At 43.4% G+C, this 23215-nt stretch overlaps 1 protein-coding gene across 1 annotated transcript in view; it reads left to right on the forward strand.

The window, feature by feature from the left end:
* Positions 1-23215, forward strand: part of LOC146839615 (membrane-spanning 4-domains subfamily A member 4D-like) — a 293092-nt gene that overhangs the window by 201922 nt on the left and 67955 nt on the right. Inside the window, exons 5-6 of the mRNA XM_085651694.1 lie at positions 136-300; positions 22319-22435. Of these exons, the coding sequence (XP_085507820.1) occupies positions 136-300; positions 22319-22435 (282 nt within the window). The remainder of the gene's footprint in view (positions 1-135; positions 301-22318; positions 22436-23215) is intronic.

The raw sequence follows: 23215 nt of genomic DNA on the forward strand, positions 1-23215 counted from the left end.
GGCAAATGTGTGATAATGTGATTGCTCTGTGCTGTGGAGAGCTAGTTTTTAGATGGTGATTATCATCCATCAGCATCTCTAGGTCCAAGAAACCAGCTAACAGTAAGGTAATAAACTCTACTTTTTTCTCTCTAGATTAAAGGCAGTATGATAGCGAACATCTTCAGCTCCGTCGCTGCAGGAGGCGGAATTGTCATTTACACACTGGATGTTTCCTTCAATAACTTTTATTACATGTGTGATCAGGATTCACAAGACCCTAGCAGCACGGAATGCAGAATGTTCAGGGATGCTTTTACTGTAAGTATATTGGGTCTTCCTAACAGTGAAACCTTTGCAAAGGCCTCACTAACTCAAGGAGAGATGTTTTGTTATCTTGAACTTTGCATGACTCACATTCCACCTAAGAATTACTCTAATGAGAGTCATGAACTACTGTCTATTTTCATACTGCTAAGCCAAGTGTTGTCAGCTGAAAACCAGTGAGGGACTCTCACATTTCTTCTTTTTTTTTTTTTTAAAGTTTGAGTTTATTGAAAAGATAAAGAAAGGAAAGGAGGGGGGAGGGAAAGGGGTAAAGACATCGTGATAAGCATGTACAAAGAATAAGCAGTTCAATAAAAACTCTCATTAAAAGCAAACATAACAAGCATGAAGTCTACATAACCAAACTTTCGTATAGAAACAAAAAATACCAAATAATATAGTAGAACGCAATATCATATCAAAAAGGCAATAAAGAAACAAGGAAATCATGGTGGGTTACGCACCTCAACTGTGTCAGGATCTGGAGAGACGAGTGCTGGAGCAAAGGAGGAGAGATAGGATACCAAAGGAAGCCAAATTATGTCACGTTTAATTGTTAGGGAAATGGGGGATACGTAATTAGTATCCAGGCGATGATGGAAGCAAACTGCATTCCACCAAGATTGATAGGAGACATTTGCAGCCTGCTTCCAATTAGAAGTAATGGTATGAAAAGCTACAGCAATTAGAAGGTCAAGTAATAGATAATGGGAAGGAGATCGTGGGAGGGATGGTGATAGGGAACCTAGAAAAACTTGCGGAGGGGAAAAAGAGATTTGAAGTTCGAATATCTTTTGTATTTGCGTCCAAACTAGGCGCCAAAATTTGGAGATATGAGGGCATTCAAACAACATGTGTTTGAGATCTGCATTAGGACAAGAACAGGACCAACAAATAGGGGATGCGTTTGATGAAAAACGGGATAAAGTAAGTGGAGTACATAAAGTTCTATTATAAATGAAATATAAGGTTTGGGTAGTGTTATCAGCTCTAGAGGTCTTATGAAGCTTAGCCCATAATTTATCCCAAAGGGGTATTGGCCAGTCCCGAGAAAGATCTCGTTCCCATGTATTCTTAATTTTAGATTTTGGTCTGTCGGTGGAGTGACGGAAAGAGTTATAAATGGCAGAAGCTGAGGGAGACGCCTCCAATAATAAAGTAGTAGCTTTGCGGTCCGAAGGAATATCGGTAAGAGGCACTAAGGCACGGAGGTATGAGATCAGGACTGGGAGAAGAGCAAGATATTGCGGTCGAGCAGAAGAGGGCAATGAGAAAACGGATTGAAGTTCCTGGAAAGAAAGTGGGGCATCCTGGGAAAGTAATTAAGAGATCCAACATAGTCCTCGAGAATGCCATGACTTCCAAAATATGGTGCGGTTACGGATTTTGAGAAGAGAGTTGTGCCATATCGGTTGGTTGTGAATAGAAAGGAGGGAGGGGTAAGATGATGTTATGTAAGGGAGAAGAAGAGTACGGGAATGGGAGATAACAGGCGTACGAAAGCGAACTAAAGAAGACGAGAAGGATAAGAACTCGCGAAAGGTAAAGGGGGATAAAAAGGAAGATTCCATATTTAACCAGACAGGTGGATAGCGCGGGAGATCTGAAGAGAACCAACGGGTCGATTGTTTCAAGGTGAAAGCCCGATGATATTCTCTGAAATCCGGAAAGCGCACACCAGATTGGGCCTTATCCTTGCGCAAGAAATCAAAGCTATCCGAGACCGCCTGCCATTCCATAAGAAATTCAGCAGCAAAGAATCAATCAGTTTAAAAAAAGAAACTGGAATGTGTACTGGAAGCATGGAAATGGTATAAAGCAGAAGGGGATATAACATCATTTTTATAGAATTGAGCTGACCCCACCAGGACAGAAAAAGCGGGTTCCAACGTTGAATAGCTGTGTCCATTTTCTTGAAGACATAATCAAAATTAAATTTGAGCGTATCGGACAAGAGAGGAGTGAACCAAACACCCAGATATTTGATCTTCGATGGTTGCCATGAGAAACCTGTTTGGGAAAAAAGGTGCTTTTGACAAATAGGATTTAAAGTTAGAATCTCACACTTATCAGCATTTAGGCGATAACCAGAGACCGGGGAAAAGGAAGACACCTGTTGGAGAAAAGAGGGAATAGAGGAGGCAGGATCAGAGCAGTAAAGAAGAATATCATCAGCATACACCGAGAGTTTAACTTGATTTGAACCAAATTTAAAACCAGAAATACTGTTGTCCAGACGAATTTTGGTAAGAAAGGGTTCCAGGGCTAAAACAAAAAGTAGGGGGGATAGGGGACAGCCTTGTCGCACTCCTCTATGTAACGAAAAATAACCCGAGGTCATCCCGTTGACAAAAATGGAAGCCTGGGGGTTAGAATAGAGTAAAGAAATAATAGAGATGAATTTGGAAGGAAAGCCAATCCAGCGTAAAGCTTGAAACATAAAATCCCACCCAATCCTGTCAAAGGCTTTCTCCGCGTCTAAAGAAATAGCCGGGAAGGGAAGCGACATAGAGGAAGTCTTACTAAGAATATTAAGAAAAACACGGGAATTGTCAGATGAGAGACGGCCTCTGATAAAATCTGATTGTTCAGGGCCAATGAGATCAGGTAGGAGGGGATCCATGCGCAATGCCAGAATTTTAGCCAAAATTTTATAATCCGTATTGACCAGGGAAATTGGTCTGTAATTTTTGCATAACGAGTGGTCCTTATCTTCTTTGGGAATCAAACAGATTAACCTCTTCTGTGCCCATGACGAGATGGTCTCGTCATGGAGCACGGTTGCGCTGTGCCCATGACGAGACCATCTCGTCATGAACCCCGCCCGCTAATGCAACGCCCGGCACAGGAGGGGGAAAGGGCGTGGCACTGAAGGGGTTAAAGCTTGTTGGAAGGAACCACTTGAAGAACCCGCTGCAAAATAGGATTGGAATAATAGTAATAGTTTAGGGAGAAGTAGAGAAGCGAAGTGGCTGTAAAATTCAATAGTGAAGCCATCAGGACCTGGAGACTTACCATGTCGTAATTTAGAAACAGCATGGGAGATTTCAGAAAGCGAAATGTCCCGTTCTAGGGCAATAAAATCAACGTGAGAGGCCGGGGGGGAGGGAAGCGAGTGAAAATGTGAGAGGAGATCCGTAGCCTCCGGGACATGTTCGGGAGTATAAAGATTATCATAGAATTTAACAAACTCAGAAAGAATGTCTTTATCTTGAAAGCAAGAGTTCCCAGTGATAGTCTTAATGGACTCAATCTTTGTTCGCTCCTTCCTTATCTTTAAGTAATTGGCCAAAAGTTTCCCCATCTTGTTCTTACCTCCATAGTACCTAGAATTACATTTTAGCAAAAGGTTAGAAGCTGCATCAGTTGTAAATTTATTGAAGGAAAGTTTCGCATCAAAAAGCTTTTTAAGAGAAATCTCAGATTTAGAAGCATGATAATCGAACTCTAAAGTCTTAATAGTAGCTAAAATGCGTTCGGACTCGGTTACTCGGAGTTTCTTCCGTCGGGCTACAAAATTAATAATAAAACCCCTAAAGGCTGCTTTAAAAGAATCCCAGACAGTGACAAAAGAGGAATCAGGGGTATGGTTAAGAAGGAAAAATTCAGTGGCAAAGGCATTAAATTCAGAACAAAAAGTTGGTTCCAAAAGTAAAGCATTGTTGAAACGCCATCTGCCAGAGTGAGGGGGAAAAGGAAGTAGGTCAAGGTCTAATCTCACATTTCTTCTGACAGTCATCTGTCCAACTCTTTCTGTGTCCTACACTGGTGCCAGATAATTCTTAGCTGTTTCAGTTACTCAACAGGACTCAGTTCCATCCCTCATCTCAGACCTAGTAGTGAGGCCAGGGAATTAACTCCTTATGGCATCAATGCTGCTCTGCCCCTCTCTTGGAATCACTGTCGTCAGCTTGAGTTATAGTCTCCGGTACACTGCTCATGAAATGGTTGTCATGTTTGAGCTACATCTATGGTGTGTGCAATTTTATGTTGTGATTGGTTCACAGAGGGTATGTTTACCGATACCAGAACTGAAGAGGGGGCATGCAACAGACTTTTTCCCCTTGCCATATCTGCCTTATTGTTACCTTTCATCCCTGTGTGTAGAGAGAAGAAATGGCCCTTGGAGAACGCTAGAAAAAGCATTGTCAGTTGTGCTTTTGGACTACACGCACCACAAGTCAACACTACTGGACATCGGCTCCTGCCACAGTCTATATTTAGGGTGCGGTGGGTAGAGATTTCAAACTTAACCAGGCTGTATGCATGGGGTGCCCTTCATGATTCCTGAAGCAGTTTCTTTCCCCCATGGCTTTTACCCTTTTATTACCCTTTACCACTTTGGTGCTGAATCGGAGTCGGCCAGAAAAGGATGACATACTTATCCTACGTAACACTGGAGCACATTATTTACTGAGTGCAGTAAATGCCTCCTTTTACAAGTTGTTTTTAGCTAGAAATGAGCTGTGGAATGGTTATCAGTATTTAGCACACCACATTCTGGAACTTTTGCCTTTTTCAGGCATTTTCACTCAATTAAGTTCTGCCATTTTTGACCCGTCAAAATTAGTTAGGGGAACACAACAGTGGAGCAATAATTGTTGCACAACTCAAAATGTCCCTTCAAACTTGTAATCACATCCTCTGCAGGCAGAACAGCTGGACCCTGGAGAGAGCTGAAAGGGCCAATGTCAGTGCTTCTGTTAGTCCCCATGAGCCTAAAGTCAATGTGATTGAACACCTGCTCCTGTCAGTGGTACAGTCTCCTTCTGTAGGTCATGGTCTGTAATATTCAAACAAGACTAAACAAGACTGCCATGCTCGGAGCACAGGAGTTCAACACATTAAATCTTGGAAAAGTCCATCCAGGGTAAATCAAGCAACCTCCAATAGCCAGAAGAAGGTGGAATGAGGCACCTCCTTGACATCTGGCCCGAGAAATGGCAACATGTAAGGCATTAAAAATGCTTGGTAAATTGCTTCCTATAAGAAGATGAAGGGAGACTGGGTATTCTGCCTCCGGTACATATCCCTGTGCCCGCTTGTACTTAAATGAGCTCTCAACCTTTCATCTTTTACTCATGTTGTCTATTTTAGGTTACTCTTAACTGCTCAGTAAAAAACATCCTTGTTAGTCACTGCCATACATGCCAACAGACCTGATTTAAAGAAACCCAAAATGGCTTCATTTTAGGTGTCTCCCACCTAAAATATTCTCTGCTTGAATGGAAGTCAAAGAGGAAAATGAATTCCCCGATTTCTCCCCCCCCCCAAATTTCCCTCTTAGCAGGTTCAAAATGTTGGCATGTATGCACTGCTGCCCATCTACGATTCTATATTGGACTGGTATTCATCTTAGTGGCTCTCAGTGAGAACTAAGCATAGCATGTTTTTGTATGTAGCATGCTATTTTAGTTAACTTAATTGCTATTATGAGAATCAGCAGCTATAATTTATATGCAAGAAAGAAATGTCTGAAATTAATGGACTCATCAAAGGAGAATAACGTATTCCCACAATTACGTTTCGACATCGCTTTCCTCAGGTACAACAAGATTGTTTTCTCAGTGACTGCACAGCTGTTCTAATTCTGAAATAGCCTTCACTGCAAGGTAGTGAACAGAGAGAAGACATTAAGAAATCAAAAACTGCAAGGTGTAATACTGGTTGAACTGCCAACTGTCAGCTATGGAACAAAGGGGCATATTTACAATGACTGGCGCATCCCTGTATATCAGCAGGGATGCGCCAGTTAATGTGCGCCACAGCTCCGCCAACATGGATGCGCCGCATTTACAATGCGGCTCACCATGGGGCAAAAATGGCACAGATGCGTGACGCATCTGTGCCGTAAACGTGGCGCATTGCTGGAGTTGCGTCGCAAGCGCGACGCAGCTCCAGCAATGCTCTGGGGGGCCCTATCTTGTTAATGCTGCGTCAATCCTTACGCCTGCTTCAGGCAGGCGCAGGGTTTTGACGCAGCATGGGCCTAAAAGTGACTGAGTGAAATGTTGTAGATTTCACTCAGCCACTTTTAGGAGGCGTTCCTGCGCTGGAACGCCGCACCCTGCGCAGGAACGCCTACATGTGGCGCAGGGCTTTACAACATGAGGCATCTATCAGATGCGTCACGTTGTAAGTACCCCGCACCATGGCGCAGGATTTGCGCCGCCGCTGCATCACAAAAGTGACGCAACGGCGGCGTAAACGAGGCGCAAGGGGCTTGTAAATCTGCCCCAAAGTCTCTGCCAACGATCTAAGGAGCATACCAAATGGGAGAAACGAAGGGAAGAAGGAGATAAAAATGAGGACAAGGAGAAGGAGAAAATAGTCAAGAATTCAAAATATACTTTCCCTATAAAAAGCTAATCAGAGAATCTAATATTGAAGAATCCTCCCGTTGGAAGTTCCGCATCTAGAAGTGAGTTTAACTCGGACAGCTATGATTCCTTCAAGAAGATCAGATTCAATCTGAACCATGTCCCTACTGAAATTTATATATTATGAATGTTGATTGTTCAGTTCAGGATTGATTCTGCCATCGCACAAGGCTCCCTTGGTAGAAGTGGGTGTAAACAGACTGTCAGAAGCAGGAAACTATATCACATTCATTGACAGCTCAAACTCCCTTCTCAACATTTGCCCTCTTGTGTAATAATACTCCCTCTGTTAAGCTTACCAATTTTAGGGGCTTTTTTGAACTTGAAATGCCCTTTTTTTCACTCTCACAGGTAACCTTATTCATGCAGAATGTGATAGTAATCCACAGCCTCCCCAATTTCTATTTTGTTGGGGAATTTGTTCTAAAGCTACTATGAACACACTTCTGAAGATGGTGATCTACCTTTGAGAGACTTTAATGGACTTAATACAGCTACATTGGGACTCACAGTGTGTGCGTAAACCCACATTCTCTCTCTGATCATGTGAATGACTGGTGTCCTGTTTTGAAAAGCTAAATGGAAGCTAGCCTTTAGCTATCAATTCACTGCTCCCACAAGACAATTACATTCGGGGTCATAAATTCAACCTTGATATGATTGATACGGCATGCCTTAAGAAAGTTGATCATCTGAAGAGAAGTAAATAGTACTCCATTATCACTAACAGTGTTTTCTGGATATGCCGCTCTACTGAAGAGTTCCAAGACTACTACTTTAGTGGCGGTGAATCTCTCTACAAAGGTGACTTCTTTATGATGTAATCAACTAATACAATACCATATTGCAAGTGACTTCTCATTTTCTTTAAAAGGACCAGCTGTGTTGAAGGCAAGTTATTTTGCCATGGAGATTGAGGTCAGAGTGGTGGCTGCAGTGGCAGTGTGAGGTCTCTAAGATTTGTATCACATTTTGCAGACATTTCAAACTTTGTTTCAAAGTGATCTGCTAGGTCACCAGATTTAGGCCCAGGAGGAATTTGTGTGGGCCGCCATGCTTATATATCTATTATGGAAGGCTTTCATGATAATGTTCATGGCCCCTTCCTGTGTGACATACTTATCAATTCTGATCAGAATATCCTCCACCACATTCAACACACTGGCAACCTCACCAAAGAATGCAATGCAGCTCACAGGCTTTTTATTTGTTGCCAGCCCGTGCAGGTCTATTCCTTCACTTTTCAAAAGCACATCATCCTTAACATCCTCAACAAGCCAAACCCTTTCTGTTAAGAGCACTTACTACAGAAGAGTACCCTCCCTTATGATAGCACCCATATCTACATAATTGTTATCAATGCCTTCCTTCCATAATCTGGCAAGGGTGGCCTAGGTAAACAGTGTGCACATTTATTATGTTTTCCCAGCACATAAAAGACTTCAAAGCAATATACCTAGAAATTTGGATCAGTCTCTCAATCCGGACTGTGGATGTCAATCCACCCACAGGGGACCGATATGGACCAGAGCATTGTGGTCGGTCTGTAGCACAAATTGTCTTTCTCATATGAAGTGTATATAATGATTTACAGTCCAAACACAAGCAAGCACTTGATGTTCAATTAGTGGATATCGTCTTTCTGTTTTATTGAATGTCTGGGATACAGATGCTACCGCCAACTAATCTCTTACCACTTTTTGAGATAATATCGCCACTAATCCATATGCACATTCCTCAACTTTGATTATTCACACATTGCCCTAAACAAATGGTCTAAGTGTATGTGCTTTGGTAAGGTTGAATTTCTTGAATACTTCTTCAATGAAAAGGGAGTAGTACTCGCTAAGCTCACAAAAGAATAGAAAGTGTTCTTTATCACTGAGCTGGGGTGTAATTGCCTTTACTAAAGACTCTCATGAAACAATTTGTGCCAATATATGGTGTCTGAGATATTCAACTTTACTTTTGAATAAGTGGCACTTGTCAGATATCAAGAAGACCCCTCCATTTCAATTTGGAACATACATTGCATATAACATTGTAATGCTGTTTGACAGTTTTAGAGCTAACTCAGGTATCATCTTGGGAACATCTGACATTGTCCTCGATGTCTTTAACCTCTTGCGTGCCCCGCCCTTTCCCCGCCCTGTGCCGGGCTTTCTATTAGCGGGCGGAGTTCATGACGAGATGGTCTCGTCATGGGCACAGCGCAACCGCGGCCCATGACGAGACCATCTCGTCATGGGCACTGAAGGGGTTAAAGAGATGGTACATTGTCCCTTAAAGACGGATGAGGCAAATGTATGGTCCAACGGCATTCTGCAGTAGTGAAATAGAAAAAAAGGAGTTATGAACGTAGTTATGGACTCAATCAAGGGGTAAAAACACTGCAGCTTCACCAGGAAAATCAATTAATTTACAATGGGAAAAGGATGCTTGTCCATGCTATCTGAATTCAAGGTTCTAGGGTCTACACACTACCAAGGTTCCTTTTTTTGTCAGCACTACGAGTGAGACCAACTGTGAGGATCTAATCTCTTCAGTAATTTCCTTGGACACTGAAGAAGAATTTGCAGGTCCTTTTGTATGCACAGTGGAACACCTCTTAATTTTACTTTGACTGAAAGACAGTTGTACTTTAGTATGATTAAACAAGTGAACCGGATTCATTTTCCTCATCCTTTACTGAACCTCTTAGAAAATTCATGAATAAGCATGGATCTAAAATCTTTTTCACAATTGGTAGATTCTTGGTCCACTGCACTCAAAACTATTTGTATTAATCTCTGGTCCTTCCAACCTAGGACACATACCCCATTGCAGGCCATATAGATTCTGATGATTGGAGTCTTTCCTTTAAATTCTAGTTTTATTTAGAAATAACTACTCAAGTCAATGGTCTGCCATGGTAAGTGCTTTAATTTAAGGCAAAATCCCAACTTGGTGCACAAACATGAAGTCAAAATGTTTGTCAATGATGAATGTGTAAGGTGCTCCAGAGTCTTCAGTTATATTCAACTTGTGACCTAAAACTTGCATTGAACACATTGGTGTATTATTGACATACACTTTGATCTTTTGTTCTTGTTCTCTAATTATTAGGATCATGCTGTTAAATTTAAGCTTATGATCAATCTGTAGTTTTGTTTCAAGGCTTGCATTATGAGAATTGTGTGCCACTGGTTGCTTTTGAATGTGTAAAACACACAAGATGCCAATGGAATCAAGCTGTCCTGGCTGAAGAGGGGTGAAACCTCGAAACCGGTCCTAGGATGCTTGTTTCCGGTCCAGGGAGGACCTGGCCTGGCAGTTCGGGCTGGACTGTTCCCATAGGGCACAGGGTCAAGACTGATTTGCATATGGCTGGGTCCAAACTGGAATGGCATGGTGAGCAAAAAAACAATGGATTTAGGCCGAGATCTCTGTACTGGGGTGCATGTATGACATTGTTCTGCATTCTGTCCATCAATTGTTTTTTTGCATTTGTCACCCCGAGTGGGAAGGGTATGCTCAGACGTGAGTCCCTTGCTCTCCATGCCACTGGAATCAAGCTATCCTGGCTGACGAGGGCTGAAAGCCCGAAACCGGTCCTAGGATGCTTGTTTCCAGTCCAGGGAGGACGTGGCTTGGCAGTTCGGGCTGGACTGTTCCCATGGGGCACAGGGTCAAGACTGATTTGCATATGGCTGGGTTCAAACTGGAATGGCATGGTGAGCAAAAAAACGATGGATTTAGGCCCAGATCTCTGTACTGGGTTGAATGTATGACATTGTTCTGCATTCTGTCCATCAATTGTTTTTTTGCATTTGTCACCCCGAGTGGGAAGGGTATGCTGAGACGTGAGTCCCTTGCTCTCCATGCCACTGGAATCAAGCTATCCTGGCTGACGAGGGCTGAAAGCCCGAAACCGGTCCTAGGATGCTTGTTTCCAGTCCAGGGAGGACCTGGCTTGGCAGTTCGGGCTGGACTGTTCCCATGGGGCACAGGGTCAAGACTGATTTGCATATGGCTGGGGTTCAAACTGGAATGGCATGGTGAGCAAAAAAACGATGGATTTAGGCCCAGATCTCTGTACTGGGGTGAATGTATGACATTGTTCTGCATTCTGTCCATCAATAGTTCTTTTTGCATTTGTCACCCCGAGTGGGACAGGTATGCTCAGACGTGAGTCCCGTGCTCTCCACGCCACTGGAATCAAGCTATCCTGGCTGAAGAGAGGTGAAACCCCGAAACCGGTCCTAGGATGCTTGTTTCCAGTCCAGGGAGGACCTGGCCTAGCAGTTCGGGCTGGACTGTTCCCATAGGGCACAGGGTCAAGACTCATTTGCATATGGCTGGGTCCAAACTGGAATGGCATGGTGAGCAAAAAAACTATGGATTTAGACCCAGATCTCTGTACTGGGGTGAATGTATGACATTGTTCTGCATTCTGTCCATCAATAGTTCTTTTTGCATTTGTCACCCCGAGTGGGACGGGTATGCTCAGACGTGAGTCCCGTGCTCTCCACGCCACTGGAATCAAGCTATCCTGGCTGAAGAGAGGTGAAACCCCGAAACCGGTCCTAGGATGCTTGTTTCTAGTCCAGGGAGGACCTGGCGTAGCAGTTCGGGCTGGACTGTTCCCATAGGGCACAGGGTCAAGACTCATTTGCAAATGGCTGGGTCCAAACTGGAATGGCATGGTGAGCAAAAAAACGATGGATTTATGCCCAGATCTCTGTACTGGGGTGAATGTATGACATTGTTCTGCAGTCTGTCCATCAATAGTTCTTTTGCATTTGTCACCCTGAGTGAGAAGGGTATGCTCAGACGTAAGTCCCTTGCTCTCCATGCCACTGGAATCAAGCTATCCTGGCTGACGAGGGCTGAAAGCCCGAAACCGGTCCTAGGATGCTTGTTTCCAGTCCAGGGAGGACCTGGCTTGGCAGTTCGGGCTGGACTGTCCACTCTCTCCAGACACCCAAGCCCCCTTAGGCGGCGAAAGCACCACTATGCACTGTGCTTGCTCTGTGCCAAATCTGAGACTTATAATCTGCAGTAGCCGACTATTGAAGCCATTTGAGGCCAAGTCTGTTGTTAAAGGTGTTCGCCATTAGGTTATACTGTAAAGATATATTTACGCTAATAGACAGAGATGACAAGTAAACTGAATAATTTTTCTATCTTTTAACCATGAAAGGTGGTTCTATCCAGATGTTTGTGCTATTTTATTAATTTTGGGGAATTGAACTAAAAACATGAACAAGAGACATCAAAACTTGCATTAAAAAAACAAAGAAAATACTAAAAATACAAAAGCTAATGTCTGATTTTGTTCGACCATTGCATGTTCTTAAGGAATGTACTAACATAAGTGAGTTGAGCTGCAATGCCAGCGGAGACCAGGCTTTTATAGGTTGGATTTGTGGATCTGGAATTAGCCATTGTAAATCTTCACTAGGGGAGGTATTACTTGAATCAGTAAGGGGTTAAAAATGGCAATTGAAATCACCGCCAACGATCAACCATGTGGCGGGTTCAATAGTAGGCATAAAAAGACCCAATTGGTCTATGGTGACTGATTCTTGGCTGGTAGGAACAGGTCGGGAGTAAACATTAATAAGGGCAACTTTTATCTTTGAAGGGAAGGTATTCAAGACACAATGTATGTCGCTCGAGGGGGTTGGGAGCTAATCAGCTCTACAGCCCAAATGTGATCTCACCCAAATAGACAGACCCCCTCAGGGTCTGCCTCTACCCCCAGAAGTGGATAGGATATTAAAAGTAGCAAAGCCCAACCTCTGGAAGTCTTCCCTAGCCCAGGTTTCCTGGAACACACAGATATCCTGCTTATCCACAAAGAGTCCCCAGTCTGGGCAAGGTAGTTTATTTTTAAGTCCTGCCACGTTCCATGATAAAATTCTCAAGCTATTGCCTTGCCCTCTTTTACCAGCAAGGGCTCTGGGAGTACTAATGCTAAGAGTTTCCATATCCCTGGATAAAGTCCAGTGTTGGCTATCTAATGGCCTTGTAGAATGACCATCTCTGGATAAATTGTGCCCAGGGACAAGTAGTGGGTTGACAGAAGGCCCAATGTCGGCCATCTGTGTTGTATCTATAGCATTGGTTATTGTAACTGGCCTCGACCCACTGCTCTTTTCCAATCCAGAGTCGTGCCCCTGTGATACAGGAATCCTCTCCCCCTTAAGACCCTCCTCTTGTCAATCTACCTCCTCCAGGATTCCATACCTGTTATTGACTGGGATGTTAAATATTGAGGGCCTGGGGGAGAACATTCCATCCACCCTCCCTTAACGGTCTTGTTTGCCATCTCGTAATAGAGGAGGGGATATGACCCATCGATGACTTTTGGTGCTGGATATAAAAGAACTCCAGAGGGTAGAGTCTGATTCCTGTCAGTGTATCCTGATTATGTATAGTCTGGTTAAGTATTGGGGTTTTTGAAGTTAATGACTACGCAGCCCCCTTGGACTTGTTTTGATCGATTTCCCACTCAACCTACTCTATGAACCATCAAAATTTCCCCCGCCCTACCATAGTCAAACTGTCTGTGCTATGCTCGCCAGAAGAGGCATTTGTTTCTGAGATCAAGTTGTGTTTCCCTCTTATGAGATGTAAGTACAGGGATTCCTGCCAATATGACTACATACAGGTAGGCCTGGGCTAAAATTTCGTTCCGGTCGCGGAAATTGCGATAATTTGACATTTTCGTGTTCCGCGGAAAGCGCGAAAATGTCAAAATTTCCGCATTCTGCAGCTTAGCGATAATTTGTTTCTTGCTCGCGCTGTAATATAATACATTCTTGCGTGCGTGCGATCGCCTTACCTGAATCCCCGCGTTCGCCGACAAGTTTTCCCGATCCGGTCGTGTTCTCCATGAGATGTTGGATTGTTGGTAGCCATTTGCGCTGTCTCGCGACAGTTCGCGCCCGCAGTGACATCATGCGTCGCGCGGTCACGTCTTTCTTCTCGCGATCATGCACCGCGAGACAACTGAAAACAAGATGGCCGCAACCACATGGGTAAGTTGGCGAGCCGCGACCATGCAGAAAATACCGCGAACGGGCGGGAAAAAAACTTCCGCATCTTCGCGATATTTCCGTGGGTTTGCGGAGATTTTTAACATTTTCGCAATAATTTGCGAAAGTGAATTTTGCAAATTCCGCCCACCCCTACATACGGGGAGCAGGCAGGGGGTAGATTTATAGTCGGCGAATTGGCTGTATCGGGCATAACATCGGTCCCATCTATCGGTGCCTGCCTACTAGAATTCCCACTTGTCCCGAGTGAAGGGAGGGTAGTTTTGTCTATGCCCCTTGTAGGGGGAGGTATTGTCTGTGTCCCAGTAACAAGATTGGGACTCATGCTCGCCTGTTGGTTATTGGCACTCAAGTCCCTAGTCTCTTGGATTGTGATGGGACCGGCATGAGATTGCCCACCCAACCCGTTCGGAGATGTTAGGAGAGGAGAGTCCTCCTGGCAGCCCATGTCTATCCCTTTTCCTGTTGATCGTAGGGGATTTAGGTTGGAATTAAGTGATCTATTCTCCCCAACTGCTGTCAGTTTATCAAGGTAGTTAAGTAGAGGAGCCAGTTCCTCTCTTACAAACACTCTTAGATTATTCTTCAATTCTGCCATCAGGTCTGATGCCCATTGAGGGGAATTCAAGCCTGCTCTGGGGATGGGATGCTATACTGATTTTGTTCCTGCCCTTCACCCTCCCCATTGGTGGCTGCAACATCTTCACACAGTTTCTTTCTTTTGGGACCTGCCTCGGACGTTTGCTTTCGTTTCCCATTCTTTGGGATACTAGTAGTGTTCCTGCCTCTTCGGGCAGCTTTCCTAATTGGGGCATCTCGGGGTAATTATGGTGGTAAATCTCCTGAGGGTGTCTGGGAAGGAATTAGCAGAGTAGGTGGATTGGGCATTGGAGTGGATAGGTCAGGTGTAAGTGACAATCGCCTTTCCGTAAGTTCCATTTCTGTATTAACCACCCCTATGACTCTCTGCAGCATTTTATCAATCGAGGTAGGAGGGAATGTGGGTGCACTGGTGAATTTTGATTTAGGGAGACGTACATTTCCCCATTTTTACGATCTACTGCAACTCCTGCACCTAGTCCACACGCTAGCAGCGTCCTTTCACAGTTCTGCAGCAAATACTTTCGACTATAGAAAAAGTTGTAGCAAAGAAGAGGATACTACCACCACACAAGCTAACAGCTAGTTTTAAACAACCATCACACATTTAAATTTCCAAGTCTTTACAAGCGCGTCCAACTTCTGCGCGAATACCAGTGTTTAAGGAAGCCAAGCTAGAGTGGTAACTTGGGAATATGGTGACACTGTTAATAACCCCAAATGTATTGGCATATAAGCTGGCAGTCCCGTTCTGGCTAGACTCCTCCCATTTTTGTTTTTTTACCTTCCCCCTATTATGTTCAAAGAGCACAGCACCAGGTCTATGGGTACACAGAATTCTGGTGGTGGGTGGAGTGCTTGACCACTGCAATAATCAGAAAAAAGTCAAGATGTCTTACCCACTCAGGCAGAAATTCCAAGGTGGGCCAAAGAGATGTCTTTTCCTGGCACTGACAGGTGCAGAACGGGCTTGCCCTTGGCCAGGGCTTTGCCTGGGTGCGTCCCGAACGCGTCCCGTGCTGTGGGATGTCAAGGGGGCTTAAATGCACCTCCGGGCGCTAGCAGGTGACGTGGGTGATGAGGAGAGAAGGAGCCTGGATGTTGGACTCCAGCAGACCCGCTGCTGCTGGCTCACTTCCCGGTTCGCTGCCCCCGCTGGAATTCAACTGATGTGTCCCACACTGCGGGATGTCAAGGGGGCTTAAATGCGCCTCCGGGTGCTAGCAGGTGACGTGGGTGATGAGGAGAGAAGGAACCTGGATGTTGGAGTTCAGCTGCTGCTGGCTCACTTCCCAGTTCGCTGCCCCCGCCGGTAGAGATAATATGCCCCCTGCAAACACAAATGTACAGCTATCCATGCAATAGAGAGCAATTTGTTGGTAGAGGCAGTTCCAATCAATGCTCAGGGCACCTGTAGTGAATGCAGGATCAGTGTCACCATGTTGCACGCTGGGAATAGAGCTCCGGATGAGGAGGGTCCTTCTTCCTCATTGCAGCATTGAGTTGCCTGGTGTGCTTTCACATATTAGAGGCACAAAAAGAATAAATCTTCCCTGTTGCAGAGGCTGCAAGTTACCAGCTTTCTCTTCACCTGGGGGAATGGAGAATTACACTTAGACAATGGAGTGGGAGGTGTTGCGCTGGTCTACTTGCTTCTTCTCCTCTTTATCACCTGAGTGATGTTCCTATTCTTGTACTCCCAATGCAATTGTTTGTGGTTCAGTTCCCCCCAAAAATTCAAAATTTAAAAAAATCAGGCACTGAATGGGTTTTGTGTACTGATAAGTGCCACACCCTGTGAAGAGTAAGAAAATGGGAATTATCTGTCTATACATGAAACTACTGAGATTAGCCAATGAGCTGCTGTTTCTCTGTCTATCACAGGTCCCGCCCTACCAATTATTGGTACCACTGTACATTGAGACATAAAAATGCCAATATTACACTATAAACCTTCAAATTACCTTTCCTATTTGGGCCTGTGAGGAAATCTCTAGGTTCAAATTTAAATATCTCTACCTTCGTCATAGTAAACAAAGCCTTTTTCTTTTAAAGTTCAAGTTTCTGCACTACTAGCGTGGGACTCAAAAGAGGAAGTAAAACCCATGAAGCACTCCTGCGGAACCCACTCATTGATTATATGGACCCCGAAGGACCACTGTGGTACCTATGGAAAGTCCAAAAATATATAAATCAAAACAGCCATTTGATTGGCCACACAGGACAGAAATAACCTTACATAATTTTGTTACCCATGATTACTGGATTAGTGTTTAACAGAGACAGTTTGCAGTAAAGCAGTAAATAGAATCCAAAGGCTTCATAGTCTCAGACAGAACTGGAGAACATCAAACACAGTATTTATCATCCACCACACCTATACAAGGTTCACCATTGGCAGATGTTAATGACATTGTGCTCCTGAGCATTTCTGAAAAACAAAAGAAGCAAGGCTGGTGCAGGAATCAATGGTATTGCATTTTATTTTACTTTCCAGCTGGCAGGAGATTACATACATTTTATGCCAGAAGGTGTTCCACAGAGGGAAGACTGCCAGTATTCAATAGGAACCACTGGAATGTGGAAGTGCCTGAGGGCAGTGCACCTTAGTCGCATAATGCACGCATAGCTACCAAAGAAATGAGCGGTCTAATGACAACTATGAATGCTCCATAGAAATTGCCGCAAAAAGGAGAGGAAGAAACTGATGACAAAATGCAGCATTTCAGGATACAGAGCAAACATTGTAATAAAGTAATATCCCATGGAAAAGTCAACAGGAGAATATAATCAAGGATGAAGAAACACTGCCTCAAAACAGAGCACAAATTCTTGTTTGAAAAAAAAAGACTAACTAAAGTTAAAAAAAGTTTCAAAGAATGGTTAAAAATTTCAAAAACAGTTGGAAAAGCTGAAAGAAATGTGGAAAACAAATAAAGGGACATCAAAAGAAAAAGCAGTAATTAAAGACTGCAAAGAATTGAAAAACAAAAAAGGGAAAAATACAAAAATAAGTAAAAAATGAGATCCAGTGGAGATTGGCTCGTCCTAATCCTCAACACAGCCAAACACCTCTCAGATGCCCTTCTAATTCAAATTACAGTAGCAGAGAAAGCACTAAAAAAAACAGGCATAACTATCACAGTTTTTAAATCCAGCTTGGCAGGAATTAACAAGGAAATCAATGAACACAAAGATAATCTCACCAAGCAGAAAACCAATAAACTGCAGAATGATGTCAAACGTTTTGACAGAGAGAAGGTATACCTTTATACAAAAGAGGACTATCAATTCTCTACAAACGACACATCATCTGACGAGAACTCAGCCGGCTTTTCTAGGAGCAGTGATTCCAGCTACGAGGGCAGGAACAACTTTAACAGACAGAGAGGTCATTTTACTGACCATCCTGCTTCCCCCCCTTTCCTAATTTTCAGACACATCCGTACCAGCCAAACATGTTCTCGGGACCTACCCCGATGTGGAATGTACAATCTGGGTATCCCTAACAATTCCCGATGCGTCAACGATTCCCAAACCCCTGTTTTTTAACAGAGGGAGAGGCAGAGGAAGAGAAAGAAGAGGCATGTCCAAGAACGTTCACTGGCAGGAACTAGAAGCCTAGATGCTACTGAGGAGCAAGGCAATGGAACTCATAGTCATCCTCTCTTCACGACAGCTAGATGAAAATGAAATTCGCCTATTGGAGAAGGGCCTTGTATTTGTCCCTACTCCACAAGAAGACACATTCCGCCTACATCAGAAACGACACCAATTCTTCAGCAAAATCAGATTGCGGGCCTATTTTCAAGACAAACCCTGCACCCTGGAAGAAGGCACAGGACTGCGCGATAGATCATGTTTGCATGCCTCCAGCAGCAAACACCCCTAACAAAATACTTACTTTGGGCAGGCTATCCTTAAAGAACTAGCACTAACAAGTGGACCCCCTCCATTCAACAACATGTCAAAATCAGAGAGGAATCTACTCAGAGAGATTACAGACGACACCACCATCGTGGTGAAACCAGCTGACAAAGCGGCGCCACCGTTCTACAGGATGTAACTACCTACAACGATGAATGCCGACAATACTACCTTCCAATTAAGATGGACCCCACCAAACGCCTGACCATGAAAATCAAAGGATTAATCACAGAGGCAGAGACAGAGGGATGGATCACCAAACAAGAGGACAACTTCCTGAATAACAAATGACCTCGGACACCATATTTTTTACATCCTCCCCAAAATTAATTTGGGATTCAACCCCCCACCTGGACGTCTTATTATCTGGGACATTGAGCCACTTCTTGAACCTCTCAGCACATTCTATGACTTCTTCCTGCGACTGATTGTAATGAAGACCCTCAAATACCTGAGAGACACTACGGATGTTCTCAACTTGATACAGGCCTTCCCATCACCTGAGAAAATAGGCCTCCTTGTGACATTGGAAGTCGAAGCCTTATATACTAATATTCCCCAGGATGCCACTTTAGAAATCCTTGAGGACATCCTTTACCAGGAGGATCCATGGCCTTCCAAGACCCCCATCACATTCATCGTTGAATGTGCATCTCTTGCCCTCAAATAAAACTTTTTTGAGTTGCAAGACCAACTTTATCACCAAATACAAGGCACAAGCATGGGAAGCAACTTTGCCCCCAGCATGGCCTGCATCTACATGGCTGCCTTTGAAAGTAAACACATTGAACATGAGAGAAAGCCTGTTCACAACAACATACTACTGTGGTTTCGTTATATTGATGACAGTTAATTGTTTTGGAGTGGAGACTCAGAAACCTGTGCATCATTCTGCAGCTAGGTCAATACATTGGACCCATATCTAAAATTCACCAACACCTGATCAGAGACCTCCATATAATTTCTTGATCTATCAATCTCAATTCAAGAGGGTTAACTGATCACAACAAACTTTTAAAAAACAACTGACAGAAACAGTTTGTTACTCTACGAAAGCCACCACCCAAAATCACTAAGGGATAATCTACCAGTAGGTCAGTTCCTCTGCTTACGTCAGCAACTGCTACACTACCAACAAATATGAATGGCAGGCATCTCTCCTGAGATCCAGTTTAGAGGACCACCACTACCCACACAAGATAATACACCAGGCCTAAAAAGCGGGCTAAAAACAACCACAGGGAGAGTTTGTTAGAGAGTAGGGACAGAAGTCTAACTGACACACTAACATGCGTTACAACCTTCACCCCTTCCTCCAACAAAATACAGAAAGTCTTCAAGAAACATTGGGCGATCCTCAACATTCGGATCTTCACTCCTGGACCCACTCACTTGTTTGCTTACAAATGCACAAAAAATGTGAGGGACCATCTTCTACACACTCGCCCTCATATCTAATGAGCTAGGCAACCAACACTATGGGCCCTCCTACCAGTCGAGCGTCATTTTTCTGGTGGATCATGCTCAATTTGCCTCTTGACCACTACAACTAAAAGCATAGACCTGGGAGCTGCAGAGACCAAGGCAACAAAAACGGCACACTAATTGCAACACAAGAAACGGTGTCTACTTGATTACAGGCCCCTGCCATCTACGTTATGTGGGTCTGACAAAAAGACCTGTCAAGATACGGATTAGCGAGCATCGCAGCACGAACCGCTGAAAAAAAATGAATATGAAGATGTGCACACACATCCTTGAGGCACACTACACCCAAGACCGTTTTGCGTTGAATTATTATTGACTTCAACGCCAACTGGCCAACAAAAACCCTGTTCACTCAGGAACAGAACTGGTTGTTCCGTTTGCGATCCAACGTTCAAGGATTAAATGAAGACAGACCCTGGGCAGAATTCATTAATTGATTCTTTTAACTCGGGTCCACATCCCCAGCCATTTGTACCACTCCCATCAGGGATACCTGCATACCCAAAAGGCCACTGTGACCCTACCATAACCACAATAGAGACATGACTTTAAATCTGTCTCTCATGTAACCTCAACTGCCCAGAACCCCTTTAGCCAAACCAGCTTCCACCCACGGTGTGAGCAAAATGGTTGACAGGGATATGCGACCCAACCCCCGGCAAATGCAATTCGTACCACCATTTATTATCTACACCTCTAGTTAACGCCACCTTGCTAGACCTTACCAACACCCTGCTAACATGGTAACCTGTGCAGTCTGTTCCCTATTAAGTACTAACTCACCAATGACATCTAATGAGCATGAACATTATTTTCAGGCCTCAACGTAGTTCCCAAAGTTTTGCTACGGGGAACTCAGCGAAATGACAAAAAACGGTGAAGTTCCGCAAGTGGCGGAGTGTCATGCAAACTGCCGTTCATGCTGGTCTCCCTGCCGCAGCTCGCGATCACGAACTCTGTGAGCTCCACGGAGCTTGAAGTGCAGAAAACTCTGCAAACTCTGCGAATTGAGCGGAGTTCACCACACAGGCCTAATTATTAGATATTTTTAAATATTGGGTCCATTATTATTATTATGTTGCACCTTTGGGCAATTTCAGTACCTCACAAGTCCTTTTAGCTATAGTTTACCATATCTTCTGTCCCATGGACTAGCAATCTTTATTAGAAACAGTGACCCTCCAGTGATTTACACAAATCATTCCTTGCCATGGATGATTTGGTGGACACCAAATGAGTAGGAGTGGGCGGAATTGGCAGAGTTTAATTTTACGGAATTCCACTGAATTACATTGAAATTTGGTGGAATTCGTCATAAATATGTAAGGGTACAGAGGGGTATTCACTCCAGTGCAGTACATACCCCTTGGTGCCTTCAAATAATTATGTAACGGCACTGAGAGGTATGCAGTGCACTATAGTGCACTGCATCCCCCTTGATGCCTTTACAAAAGTTTTTGAGGGCACTGAGGGGTATGCAGTGCACTACTGTGCAGTGCTTACCCCTCAATGCCCCTAAAAACGTATGTTAAGGGCACCAAGGGTATCCACTCCACTGCGTAGCCCTTAGGGCCCTAACATAATTAGGCACAGAGTAGTATGTGCCCTGTAGTGGTACTTAAACAGGGCTGTAAAGGGTAGCAGTCCCTCTATGTTTTTTAAAATAGAGAGACCTCTACCTCTCGCACCCTGTTTAAGTACCTTTACAGTGCTAATATAATTCCACAGGTGAAATTAATTATTAATTCTGTGTTACATGAGTAACACGGAATTACTAAATTAGTCCAATTCCGCACACCCCTACTAATAAGGGTGTGGGTATTAACAAATGTTTGCCAAAAATTCTCACACCTTGGATATGGTCAAAGGTTTATTCTTGGGCAAGAGTAGATATTTTTCCAGTGCTGCAATGCAGAGTGAACAACCCTACAATTGGTAGAGCTGTAAGGGAAAGAGATTATTTCACAGAAAAAAACAAAAATATAAAAAATATCAGGAGTACCTGCATGTTTGTGTTACATTTCATATGCATGAATATGTACATGTATGGATTTATACATGGTAACACCTGAGTAGCATGAAATTCAGACAAGTATTGGAATCCTTTGTTAACCATACAGCTATTGGAAATTTACTCTAAGCTGAAGGAGCATGTATGTGCATTTCTAAATATATTGAGACCGTATGGATTGCACATCCTGTCACTGGAGGTCCAATGCAAACATTCCACTAACTCTCTGATAAAGTGCTTTTCAGAACTGTACAGTCCCAGTGTGGATACATTGATTTGTATGTTTATTGGTGCATATCTGCATGCATATTAGAAACCAATCCAAGTGCTAATTACAATAAGATCAAATGAAAAAACAGAGAAGTTGAAACTGTATCACTATTATTCCCGTGTACACCATATGTGTGCTATCCTATAAATTACACCCTCAATCATAACAAAACTGAAATTAAAATGTATGACTTTTTTCTTACTTTGTTTCACAGGAACCTGGAAAAGACCTTCTCCTTCTTAATTTCTGGTCTGGTCAAAGTTTTAACTGTTGCCTTGTTTTCCTCTTGCAGATTTACCACTATTATATTCAGTCATTCCTTGCACTGATCTGTTGGCTGGAATTCTGCATCTCAATCTCCACCTCTTGGTTTGGATGCAAAGTTGTGTGTGATCCTGAAGCAGGCCAGGTAAAGAGGGTTGAAACGTCCATGTACCTTGCTTTCAATGCTCACATTGGTGATCGTTCTGCACTGATGTGTTACATTCTTCCCTTGTCATCCACCCTCGCAGGAAGCCACATGCTTTACACAGTCTGTAATGGGACATCCATACTGGCAGACTTTTTTTTACACTCCAAAAATGTACTTCAGTTGGTTCGCTGTTTAGTGAAATCAAACATTAGTCTTACAATGGTTTTGCCTAAAATGTGATCAGGAATGGTGAACTAAACTCAAAGAAAGGACAGTTTACTGAATGTGATGATGCTGCCAACCCTACCTGTTGAAATTAATGTACATAATAAAAGGAATAAAAATAGTAAAATTGGACAATAGAGTAAATCAGAATGTGTCAAAGTTGGTGCATACCGGTGATACCAGAGCCCTGGGCAGACATTTTCTTAAATAAGTTCATAATAAAAACATGCAGCATCATAAACCAATCTAACATTTAATTAATGCACTACATGAAAAACTAAATGTAGCTTCCATATTAGGTGGAGACCATTCCAAAGCAAAATGCATCAGTCCAGTAGTGACACTGTATTTTGCCTGCTCCAATTTTTATTTTTGCGATAGTTCCAAGCACTGAATTAATAATATACCATGCTGAGACTTAAAACCTATCAAGCCATAACCCTTCCAATTAAATGCTTATAGTCAGTGGAGGAATGCAAAATGAAGCCCCTCCGGCAGAATGTGATGAGGGGCCTGAGTCTCCTATACCGATATTCATTGGACATAGGCTGA

This window comes from Triturus cristatus, chromosome 4_1, assembly GCF_964204655.1.
Source record: "Triturus cristatus chromosome 4_1, aTriCri1.1, whole genome shotgun sequence".
NCBI lineage: Eukaryota > Metazoa > Chordata > Amphibia > Caudata > Salamandridae > Triturus > Triturus cristatus.